Here is a 12,512-nt window from a genome sequence, read left to right on the forward strand (position 1 = left end):
TCAAGTTGACAAAAGGAGTTCAAGAATAGGGTTGAAAGATGTCAGGAGATATTCACTAATCCACACTGATGTCTAATACATGCAGACTGCACGGCTGTCATATGTCATTCTCTGTCATGCAGGAGGTGAAAAGAAAATAAAGAGTACCACAGGGTACCAAGCATATGTTTCAGTAAGGCACTCCCTCCGTAACGTGGCATATAAATCAGTTCTTCAAGACATGCCAGTTCAGCATTAATACTCAAATGGGCTCTAGCCTTTGTAGTATCTTATTCCCTACTCCTGAAACCTAAACAGATAGTAGATAAAAAAGAGGAAGTGTGTATGATTTCGAAACATTAAGCAAAAGATTAATCAAAACTGAAAGTACTCAGTGTGTAATTAACACAACTACCTTTAAGCAAAATTAAGAAGCTTTACATGCTTCCTGTGATTCTAATTGAGCTACCTGTATCACACTATTGATTCTTTCAAAACATGGCAATGACTGTGGTAAGTGCCTGATATTGATATCAAATCAGTATTTCAAAAATGTCCTCTTATAGGGACAAGTTTATAACCTCTTTACTCTTAGCAAATATTTTTCATAGTTAACAGATTTATTTGTTAAACATCTGATGTAGTCTTTTCTGTCAGAAAATAAAGGTTTGTGAAAATTTACAGTCAAGCAAATACAATGTTATTGAGGTCTATTGTGTGTGACACACTGATTTATAACACTTTACCACCAGTCACAGGCCTACAGGTGAATCAACAGAGACTGTGGATAAAAAAGCCTTCCCTAACACTGGAAAAGAAGCAAGAAGATGAACTAGAATAAAAAGTGGGAGGAAAAATGTAAAGAAAAAACAATAATTAGGCACTGGAACTTAATCTTCATATAAAATATGGCATATTTTGACACTAAATGTCAAATAAGACGTCCAAAGTATATTCCAAATTAACTTTAAAAAAGAACACCAGTGTATCCTATTTAGTCTTTTTTTTCTCCAACTTTTTTCTGAGCCATGTTCAGAACAAATATGTCTTGCTTTTGAATCCTGGTATTAGTACTACAAGGCATCTTGGTGTTTACAATATAAACAACATCATATAATTGGTAAATGGCATTAATATTTATTTTTAAAACTGAATTAGATCATAACCTATGCAGAAGAAAGCTGCTGCAATCAAATTACATTACACTCATTTCATACAATAAGGAATGCTTAAAGTGGCCTAAGAGCAATACAGTTAGTTACTCTCTTAAGGGGTAAAATCACACTGATCTGCACTAAAAATATAACGAAAATCATTTTTTAAAAATACATTGCTTAACCCAAAGTTAATTTACATAATTCGTGAATTTAAAATATAAGGTTACATTTGCTATGCAGCGAACATGGATATGCTGTACAATTTCTATTAATTTAATGGGAGTTGTGACTCCCATTAAGTTTAATAGGAGTCATACTGCCAAATCCCCATGCACCTTGCTGAAAATTTACCTCCTAGCTTTCAACTAATCAAATATACTGAAATGAACAAAAATAGTCAATTTTGCTAGACTGGGAAATCTAAAGTCCTTACAGTAAGTTAATTCAGCATTATCATAGCAATAGCCATGTAGTTATTTCCAACAAGAAAAAGAACAAGGTTATCACAATGAAAAGAGACAAACTGAAGTAAGGGTTTAGGAGTTCTGACAATGTCACATTTACCCTTAACAGAAAAATCTGTTCTGCTTTTTCCAATCTGGAGACAGTTTTTCTATGTTATTTTTTTTTTCTTTCTTAGTACACTGTCAAAACAGAGTGACAAAATAATTCCTTTTTGAAGCCTAAAATTATACCCAAGGAACTTCAACAGAGGAATAAAGAGCTATATGAAAAGGTATAGATGGTAACTCCCAGTAAATAACTGGTTGCGACTTCTGAATCACAATGAATTAAACCGTAATTTCTTTCTTCTAAAACTCTTTTTAAAAAGTTACTTTATATCCACACCTCTGCACCCCTAACACCTCACCTCCTCCACCCACACTCATTTAATACTATAGTGCTTCTTAAGTGTGATGCTGAGCAACCCCAGTGTCATCCCAGACATTAGTCAGAAATGTAAATGCTTGGGCTCTACCCCACACCTAACAGATGATTCTGCTGTTCCTAAAGTTTGAAAAATAGTGTAACGATTTATTTCATATCTACGCTGTTTTCTCTCCATTTATTTTTGTTTCTCCACTACTATGCTCACCGTCTCTACCTAGCTTAGTCAACAACTTTGAGATTCAGCTCAAGCATCATCACATCATTACTTCCTGGCATACACCCCACCCAACTCAGCTACCCTTCACTTCTACCTCTGTGAGTATCATCCTCATGGCACTTTTCACCTTGTTATAACAAGTATTTATTGTCCCCTCTCGAATGATTAAGACAATTATCCTCTTTAAAGATTTATGCTATTTACATGATGAATATAGAATGAGTGCTTACTATAAGTCAGGCATTGTTCTAGAAACTTGAACACAACAATGAACCAAAAAAATAAAAAATAAAAAGAGCCCATGAAGCTGACAAACTATGTATGCCTGTGTGTGCATACATAGTATTTATACAATTTATAAAATATAAATTTTATACATTTCATTAGGCGTGTGTTAATAAAAGAATGAAAGAAAAAATAAATGATCCTTCTTAAATTTAACCTTGGAGAACAATTCCTTCCACTAAATTATAGACCACTCAGAAGGAAGTATCTATATGCCAAAAAGGTTTTCGAATTCATACATAACACCTAGATCTACTTTTTTCCTGCCACACAACTAATGGAAAGACCCCCACAATCAAACATCCTTTTTTAGGAAGATACAATCTACACAAAAGTCATTGTAAAATGTGCTTAAGGAATTTAAAACTACATTAAAAACGGGTACGATACTATTTCTATGGCTATGTTCTAAGATTGTCTTGATGTATATAAAATAAATATATACAACTGTATCTAGAATATCTGGCTTTTATAGCTAGAATAAATTTTTCTTTGAAATCAGGACAAGCAGAAATGCAATTTGAGTTAATTAACTAAAATTTTGACTAAAATCTAATTACATACACACTGCATAAAAATTCAACCTGAAATCCGTATTACTGACTTTGCTGAAGAACTGCTATTATTCGTAACTTGTCACTTGAGCAAGCCTTCATATGTCTGACTTATACTTTCCAGGGCTCCATTATATACCATAATTTAATTCTCTAGGACACAAAAATTCAATTTACTTTCCTACTTACTGATACATGATTCACAGTGGGTTACTATGCTTATAGAAATCACCCAAAAGAATCAAAACACACCAGTTTCTCCAGAAAACTAATTTTTGAAGGGCTTGAGGTTAGTTCTCTAGGAATAAAATCAATTCCAAGAAAAACTTACAAAATATTTTGAAGTCTGGTCTTTCATAACTAGTTTTTATTTGGAAATTCTAAACAGCATTTTAAAAAATACACAGGGAATAGAGACTTTAAAAAAACAGTTTCTATTTTTCAAAAATAAGTAAATTTTAATGGGTCAGGCTTTAATTGATTCTGAGATACTAATTGAAAGAGACAGTGAGAGAGAGACAACCTAATTCTAACAATTAAAAATTTGTATATGTAATCAGCTTTTACCACAGTAAAAGTTATAAAAATGCTTAGTGATTTGCTCTTATATGCACACAAAACATGAGATTTATAATGTTCATCTGACAGAATAAGTCCTTCTAGCAAATGTGGAAATGTACATCTCATCTGTATAAATCTAAAACTAACCCAAAATTGTGTTTAAGCCTTGAAAATCATATGCTAAGGGGAAAACACTAAGATAAACAGAAGAGACAGCTCTGAAAAGGCAGGCATGGCTCATGACTGAATACAATACAAAGACATTTTATGTTGTCCTTAAAAACTTGATCAGTTACTATTGATTATGCTTAAAAATCTAATGTCTACTTTGTATTGCAAAGCCAGAAAACTGGCAAAACCAGGCTAAAATGAAAGGCAATCATGGGTCCCCCCGCAAGGACTTCCCTGCCTGGGCAGACCTCCACTGGCCTGCAAACACACTCAAGTTACTGTGTCTGCTTGGCCCCAATGGGTATTTGAGATTTCCACCCGGGCACACAAGACAACGAGCTCAAGAGCAGAAACTGTGCCTTGCCCATTTTTTATTGAGCACCTGGCTTAATTTAGTCGTCAGTAAATGAGCAAGGAGGGAGGAAACCTGATCTGAGTTTATCTGTTAGGATCTACTAGTAAGTACTAATACGAAAGTGCTCACCTCTGTTAAGATTTGAAAAGGTAACCGATCCTGTAAGGGACCGGAAGACATTGCATGGTTGAAAGGTTAAATTTGTATCTTCTTTCCTGTGCTCTCACACCTAACTTTGATTGGTTTTCTCTATAGGTGATCACAGAGCATCATCTGCTCTCTGGCAATAAAGAACTATCATGTCCTGGCAAACTTTTCTAAGACAAAACCACGTCACTGGATCACTGCTCTAAGGGTATACATAACTGTGTATACTCCCACAACTAGCAGTGTGCATTCTTCCCCGGTTCTTCTTACCCGTAGGAGGGAAATGCTTCAAAAGCAACACCCCGTGGCCTGATGTGCCAAAAATGAAATTTCTCTAAACAGCAGATATGAATCTTGACCTGAAAGGTGACACTAGAAATAAAACTGCAGTACCTCATGAAAAAGTCTCTGTTTGCTAGCCTCCTGCTGAGATAAGCTACTGTGCCAGCAAAGTGGTCTCTATCTTGATTGGAATTTTTTTTTCATTATGTGGACTAATGAGCCATTGGTCCACACCTGGAAATTTTCTTAAATGTATAAAATCATTCAAACATAACAGCAGGAATTCAGTTAGTTTTTCTCGGGCGGGGGAAAAAAAAGGAGATGCAAAATTATAGATTACTCAAAAATTTTTATAACCTTCCAAGGCAGAGATTCTTATTATTAGACTCAGTTTCTGCTCACTGCTTACCATTACAGTACTATTTATTTAGACATATTACATTTTAATGTTAGATTTGATGCATCTTTCAATTTTGATGCAAAGAGCAGTATCTTCTAGAAATAAAATACTATCCCATTTATGACTTTCATGTGTGACTTAAATCATGTGTTACTTACTTGAATTGCATTATTAAATTATATCAACATACTGAAAGTAGGAAACTTTGAGAGCTCGGAGAAGATAAATAAAGAACAATTTTGGAACAAGCAAATAAAATAAAATTCTTTTGGCAAAATTAGAATGTTAACATTTTGCAGAAGTTTATTACAAAGACATTGTAATAATAAGCTTGCTGCTATCTACTAGTTGACAGTATACCTCTTTTCCTCCACCTGTCTTTTATTAATAGGTATAAATGTGATCAGCCAATTTTAAAATTCTAAATATTTTCTTCAATTTACTGATCTCAGGATTAATTAAAATTATTACATTTATAAATGTATGTAAAATAAAAATTCAGACTTCTAGCACTTTCTTTATAGCTCTGTAATGAAAATAATGCAACATTAAGAATATATTTTTAACATCTGTTTCTAAAATAATAAAAAAGTACTCTTCTATATAAGTAAGCTTGCAATGTTTCAGTCTCCTAAATGTAAAAAAAGAAAAAAAAATTCAAACTGCACTTACCTTCTATACTCGGTAAGAAGATGATTATAATGATAAACCACAGACTTCGCATTCTGCAACCAGAAGACACCATTATTGATCCCTTTAAATATTTTCTTTGTATTCCTTAATGAATCTAGTTAAAAACGTCCAGCTTCATTGAACCCAGCAGTTTGCATCATTGATCCTCATATCTGAAAAGCAAACAAATCCATCATTTACTCTATGGTCCTGGTGCTTTACAAAAAAAGGTGAAACTAAAAATAACTATCCCTCCCTTCTTTCCTCCACCTCCTAATTATTAAAAAAAAAAAAAAAAAAGGTATAAACTTTGATTCTGTACCCAATATGGCAGCTGTGCCTACACACTGAATAGCAGAGCCTCACCTCTCAAAAATGATCAAAACCCAAAAAGCATTTATAGACAACCAGAACATATGAATCACAAAATAATGGTTATATAAATTCCTAATGATTAATTTTTCTTTGAAAAGCTTATTTTAAAGTTATTCTAGAACAATTCATCTGTCACTGTGTCAAATATTAGTCTTTTTATTAAATTACAGTTGACTCTTGAACAACACAATGTTTTAATGTGAGAGTCTACTTATCATCAGTAAATGCCAGTACTGTTTTTTAGGGTTTTTTTTTTATTCACTGTTGGGAGCCCACAGATACAACTCTATGCATTGATCTGTGCGATTCTATATAGGGGACTTGAGCATCTATGGATTTTCGTATCCATGTGAGGTGGGGGGTGAAGGGGGTATCCTGGAACCAATCCCCACAGAATTAAGGGAGAATTTTAAGTTTTGTGGGAGTCAAAAGTTATACACAAATTTTTCAACTTTGCAGGGCTGGTGCTCCAACCCCCACATTATTCAAGGGTCACCTGGACTGGCTTTAATACATAACACCTCCAACAAGATTTTATAAAAAACATATACTTCTTTGGTTTGTTTCTAGCAATGGTAGCCGCATCATTATCTACAACTTTATTGGGTTATCTTGCAAGACAGCGTAGAGATATAATGAAACAATTTATTTTTCTGTAGAAGAGTGCACAATTTTTAACATATGGTTGTACTTTATATAATAACGGCACTCCAAAAATATCTCATTTCCAAACACAACATATCAAATTATTATTTCTCTGATGATGTTATTCATAGAGCGAGCCGATTAATAAAGTCTCAACTATTTCATTTGAAAGTTTATGATTTTTCAAATATTGCTTTTTCTTGCAGCAAGGTATAACTTAATAACATCAAACCTACATCTTGAGTACATAGGTCCATCCAATGAATTCAAATAAAAACTCCAGCCCAGCCCTGCCTGGTGTGCTAAGTGGATAGAGCGTCAGCTTTCTCTTTGAAGGGTTACAAGTTCAATTCCCAGGCAAGGGCACAGATGTGGGTTATAGTGTGGAAGGGAATCAATCAAAGTGTCTCTCTCACATCGATGTTTCTCTTTCTTTCTCTTTCATGCCATCCTTCCCTTCCACTCCTCTTCTGTATTAACCAACCAACCAAACAACAATAAAAACTAGACGATAATGATTTCATCTCCAAGGTTGCACCTCTAAAAACAAGCGAACGAACGAACTGGTGGAGAAGTGGCAAATATATATACAATATATATAATTCTGAGCCAAATCTAATTTTGACCACCCCTTTAGGATCTGGTTCTTCAACAGGAGAGAACACCTGAGATGCTTCTCTGTCCAAAGAAATAAGACAAAAACGAAGGAAAGAGCAAGTTTCCTCTTCTGAATGCCAAAAATGTAAAAAGAATGGACACACTGGAAATTAATGGGATGAAGACACGGGCACACAACAATGCGGAACTGCCTAGCTCCCTCTATCCAGTTTTCACTCTGAGCTCCCCAAGACGAATCCAAAGACAAACCCCAAAGAAAACCTGCAGCTTATAACCGCTGTGGCGAAGTCCCTGCCTTAAAACTGCGAGCTCTTTTATGGAAAGCATAAGGAGAAGTCAGATAATTTCATGGCTTGTCACACTGAAAAGCCCTATCAATAAACAATTTCTCATACCCTATAGACTGTTCAATGAGCTGATGAAGCAAGCAGAATAAGTTTAATGTGGGAATGAGGTATGTTCAGTACTACACGTAGAATTAAGTGTGAGCCTTTGGAATGCTCCTGACAGAATTCTGACTGTCCAAGCTTTGGTTGTAGTGGGTACTTTCACGTCAGTGAACTCACACACACAGGCTGCTTGCCCACAAGCACAACTCTTGAACACATTTCCACCTTCTTAAAGCGGTCCAAGATCAGCCTGTCTTCAGTCATCCGCTCTTTGAAAGAGTCCTTGTTTGTGGGAAGAAAGGGAAGGAAGAAATCAGGGACTGATGACTGCCTTGTAGGAAACAGCTGCCAAGATAGGAAAACCTCTGTTAGTGAGGGGGAAAGGAGGAGGAAACCGCACAACCAAGGCCTCTTTTGTGGTCCTTGGCCAGGACACAGTATTTCGTGAACAGGGTTTCACTATACTAAAATGTCAGTGGAGACTTAAAATCTGAATGCAGGACACGATTTCAAAAGTATGCTCTAGTCGATTAGGAGACAGTACAAGTGATTGCTTCTAACAAACAGAAACAGGTTCTGGAATGTAATAAAATCATGGCTTCTTTTATGTAAATAAAGCTGAAGTCTGCCCATCACTGTGCAATGAGTAACTAAAAAGAGTATCACATTTGTTTTTCTGCAATCTCTATCCAATCACTCTCACATCAAATAAAATTATTTTCCAAAGCTCAAGTTCTACCCCGCAGGAGCAGCTCTGTCGGTTGAGTGTTGTCCTGTGCACTGAAAGGCTGCTGGTGTGATTCTCGCTCAGGGCACATACCTGCCTTAGGTAGGGTTCGATCCCTGGCTGGGGGCACAAATGGAAGAAGGCAGCCAGCCAATGGACATTTCTCACATGTCCCCCATTTCTCTAAAACATGTACTCAGGTGAGGATTAAAAATAAAAAAGCAAAGCCCGAGTTTTAAATGCAATTTGAAAACGAAATCAAAAGATTTTACTGCTGTGACCCAAATTAAAAACAACCTTCCATTTAAAAACATTAATGAAAACTGAAATACTTAGCAAACCACAATCAGCTAAGGATAGAATGAATAAATAATTGAATAAGGTGAAACTAATCCCCCCCAAAAAAAGTTCCTCCTAAATCAAATCCCAGCCAACGGACACTCACAGACATAGATGCTGCTGACACTCTTCCTTCAAACTCTGTAACTACCTGCAAAATGAAGCTCAGGAAAAGCTTCTCACAATGCAAAAGAACACAAGAAACAAAGTCAGAAAAGGGCTATTAAATTTTCTCTCAACGAACAGAAAAGATGAACCCAGTCCCCATATTAATAGCCAGTTTGTCTTCAGGTGTTTAGAAACCTTCTGCCCATTCCCTCCGCCCCACCTCCCCCACCCCCAGAACTTCAGAGAGGAGCTGGGAGGGTAAAGACACAGTGCACCGATAAAACCCCTGCTAATGCTAAGTAACAGTTCATTTCTTAATAAAAACAGAAACAGAACATTTCTACTTAAACTGTTGGTAGCTATGCTTTTTCAAAGATCAAAGACACTTCTAATGTATAACCTCATCTGCATTTCTTCTTATTCTTCAAGTAAGAAGATTCAAACAATTTCATCCTAATCTTGTCTCTATAAACCGCATGCCATTGTTTACCAAGCCTCTGTCAAGATTTTTTTTTTTTTTTTTTAGATGTAGGTATCCTATTACTGTGTCATGTAAAAAGTCAATTAATGCAACATTACTACGAAACCTTCCAAAGCTGAACATGGACTTCCAGGAATACGCCTCAGCATTGTTTATATCCTAATAGTCTTCAAAGTTTTATGCCCCACTTACAATAATATACAGTTAGCTGTAGGCTTTCAGATGGTAACCTGATTATATAGGCTTGGTCAAAAATTGGTTTTCTTCAGCTGAGTACACAAAACACAGGATTTATTCTTGTATAATTTCTTGATTTTTGTATTATTTGTCCATAGGAACAACTGTAAGCCTACTTTTGCTTCACCCTGTATTTATTAGCTGCATTCAATATCCCATCCTGAGGTCTTAAATTGTGGGCAAAGTTAGGAAAACACCACTATAGTCATGTATTTATGGGACATTAACCGGGAAATCACATTTAACCTTATATGTAAGGATGCTTATTTAGTAAAAATAGAAAGAAAGAAAAAAAAACATTTGCTGATAAGCATCAGTACAAGTAGCAGCATATGACAAGCTTCAAGTTAGTAAGAGAACAAGATCATTTAAAATGGTCTAAAACTGGTTACCTAAGGTTGATTAAGAGCAAAGCCACCTTAAAGATTTATATATAAAGCTTTATCTTTTACTTCCATTCGTAGGCACTGAACTGCGGTGGATACTGGATATTAAACGCAAAACACCTCTATGCAGGAGGAGAACGGAGGAAGGAAAGAGCCATCCAAGCATGAGACATACAAAAGTCACCCCGCCGTGTTATTAAGCGCTAATGCTATATAAAATAAAAGATTAATGTTTGGGATAAGCCTAAAATTCTACGCACTAAATGTACTACGTCAATTCTGAAGGAAAGCTAAAGATAGCTGTACGAGATCTCTCGTTCTGATCTTAGTTGTGCTATAACAATTACCAACATTACGGGGCAGAATTTACTAGTAAAGGAAAGCTGCTTTTCTATATTTTACCAAAACCAAAACAACAAAAAAGGATACCAAACCCACGCTGCCCCCATGCATTAGAAAGTAAAAAATGAATTAGGTGCATTTTAATTTAGCTAAACCTCGCTCTGTGGTCATTTTTCAGAAATATCTTATGTGCCGTCAGTCCTTCTAGGTCAGAATCCCCCCCCCCCCCCTTCTTGTTAACATAGGAGAAAACATCAACACCCTTGGGAGTTTTCTTTCAGTAAGTCCTCCAAAAAAAAAAAAAAGCTTGCTATCGCTAATCAGAAAGCCTTTTTATAGCTCCAGGCATTCAACGTTCTTTGCCTTTGAGTTTATTTTCTTTCCCTCACAAGGATAGGGCTGGGGCTGAGAATGCTGATGGAGATTTTTAAAAGCACGTGACCACCCCTAGTAGCCACCGTCTTTGCTTTCTCTGTTTCCTTTCTGAGGACCTGAACAGTATCAAGTCTAGAATAGTTTAAATTAAACTAGTTATGCTAATGTCCCTTTAACATTCATTACTGATCTTACCCTCTATTGAAATTTCTTCATTGTGAAGGAAGGAATTCTCCTGTGAATGTGTGGCTTAGTGGAGGAGCAGGAAAGAGAAGAGTTCAGGAATGCTCCTAGTAAATTACATCTGCTATCTGCAGTAATATCTGTCTTGGAGTCGTGCTGAGCATGCAGAAGAGGGTTGTGCCATGGACACTAGAGGCACAGGGCAGGGCATTCTGCCATCCTCTTCATTAAAATCCTTCCAGTTGAAATAATAAAAACAAATGGCTGTCGTTTTCAAACCAATGTAGGTTACATTTTATGACTGAACATAAACTTGCAAATGAAGTTTCAAAAGAAAAAAAAAAAGAAGAGCTACATGCCCAATCCAAAATATTACCTTATTTATCATGGAAATTTGATGGCTTCTTCAACTTTTCTATCCAAAAAAAAAAAAAATTCATAAATCTATTTGTTTAAAAATAGTTTGTATTTATTGTTAAATAGTTTGTATTTATTGCTACAGCACTGGAGTTAGGTTTTCCCCTATGTAAGGAAAAGAGAAAGCTATTCTTAAATGGCAGTCCTCTCCAGCTTTAAGCTATTGTATTGTATATGGCCCCTTAACTTCCCCATAGTCCAGAATTCTCATGTAATTTTTTGAGTTGAATATAAATTATGGGCACTATGGCTAGAAATATTTCTTGAGTGCCGATTATATGTGAAATATTATATTGGACACATATCACTAATCCTTATGAGGTCAATATTATAAAGGCCAGAAATATGAGGTTCAGAAAGGGAAAGTAACACCACTAGCAGGTGGCAGAGCTTGCATTCCAATTAAGGCTAATTATAGTAGTCCCCCCCCTTATCCGAGGAGGGATATGTTCCAAGACCCCCCAGAGAATGCCTGTAACTTGGATAGCACTGGACCGTATAAATACTATGTTTTTTCCTATACATACATATCTATGATAAAGTTTAAGTTACAAAATTAAGTGAATGTGGTCTCTCTCAAAATATCTCATTGTGCTCTCCTTACCCTTCTTCTTGTGATTACCTAATGAGAAAAAAAGAAAAAAGCCTTAATAAGCCAAGAACTTTCAACTCCAGGGGTGGAGAATATTGGGCCCATCGGCCATATAAGGCCCTTGAAATCATTTGGTCTGGCATTAGGGGTGAATTAATTAAATGTTAAATATAGCAGGTTAATTTTTAAGTTGATAATTCTGTATGGCCTGTGAATAGTTATAAATATCCAAATGGCCCTTGGCAAAAAAAAAAAAAAAAAAAAGGTTCCCTAACTCTGGGTCCTAATCATTTATTTCACCTAATGACTAAAGTAATCATTGGTCAGGCAAAAAAAAAAAAAGATCCAATATTATTCATGAGATGTAAACTTATGTTTGGCTCACTGTACTAGATCCTTTGTTCATACATCATTGTTAGTAAGCATTCCCTGGATCAATATTCAGATTCCCTCTTGGTCTATATAACCACTAAATGAAATAATAATGACCCAGGATCTGTTGTATATATTAGATCATCAAGATGGCCACCAGAGGTTTCTTAAAGGTATGAGGTAGCCTGATTAAAATAGTTAAGTGATTTCAAAAATATGAAAATTAACGAATACACAGTAAGAAGTTGAAGGAAA

The 12,512-nt window shown here is 35.6% G+C and overlaps 1 protein-coding gene across 11 annotated transcripts in view; it reads right to left on the bottom strand.

Moving 5' to 3' along the window:
• ADGRL2 (adhesion G protein-coupled receptor L2) overlaps positions 1 to 12,512 on the bottom strand; it is a 176,600-nt gene that overhangs the window by 135,243 nt on the left and 28,845 nt on the right. For all 11 annotated transcript variants that reach the window (XM_084871904.1, XM_084871901.1, XM_084871907.1 and 8 more), the window contains exon 2: positions 5,672 to 5,844. In XM_084871904.1, coding sequence (XP_084728030.1) covers positions 5,672 to 5,744 — 73 coding nt within the window. In that variant the 5' untranslated portion in view covers positions 5,745 to 5,844. The remainder of the gene's footprint in view (positions 1 to 5,671; positions 5,845 to 12,512) is intronic.

The sequence above is a fragment of the Pipistrellus hanaki genome (assembly GCF_964339955.1).
Source record: "Pipistrellus hanaki genome assembly, chromosome: 2".
Classification (NCBI taxonomy): Eukaryota; Metazoa; Chordata; class Mammalia; order Chiroptera; family Vespertilionidae; genus Pipistrellus; species Pipistrellus hanaki.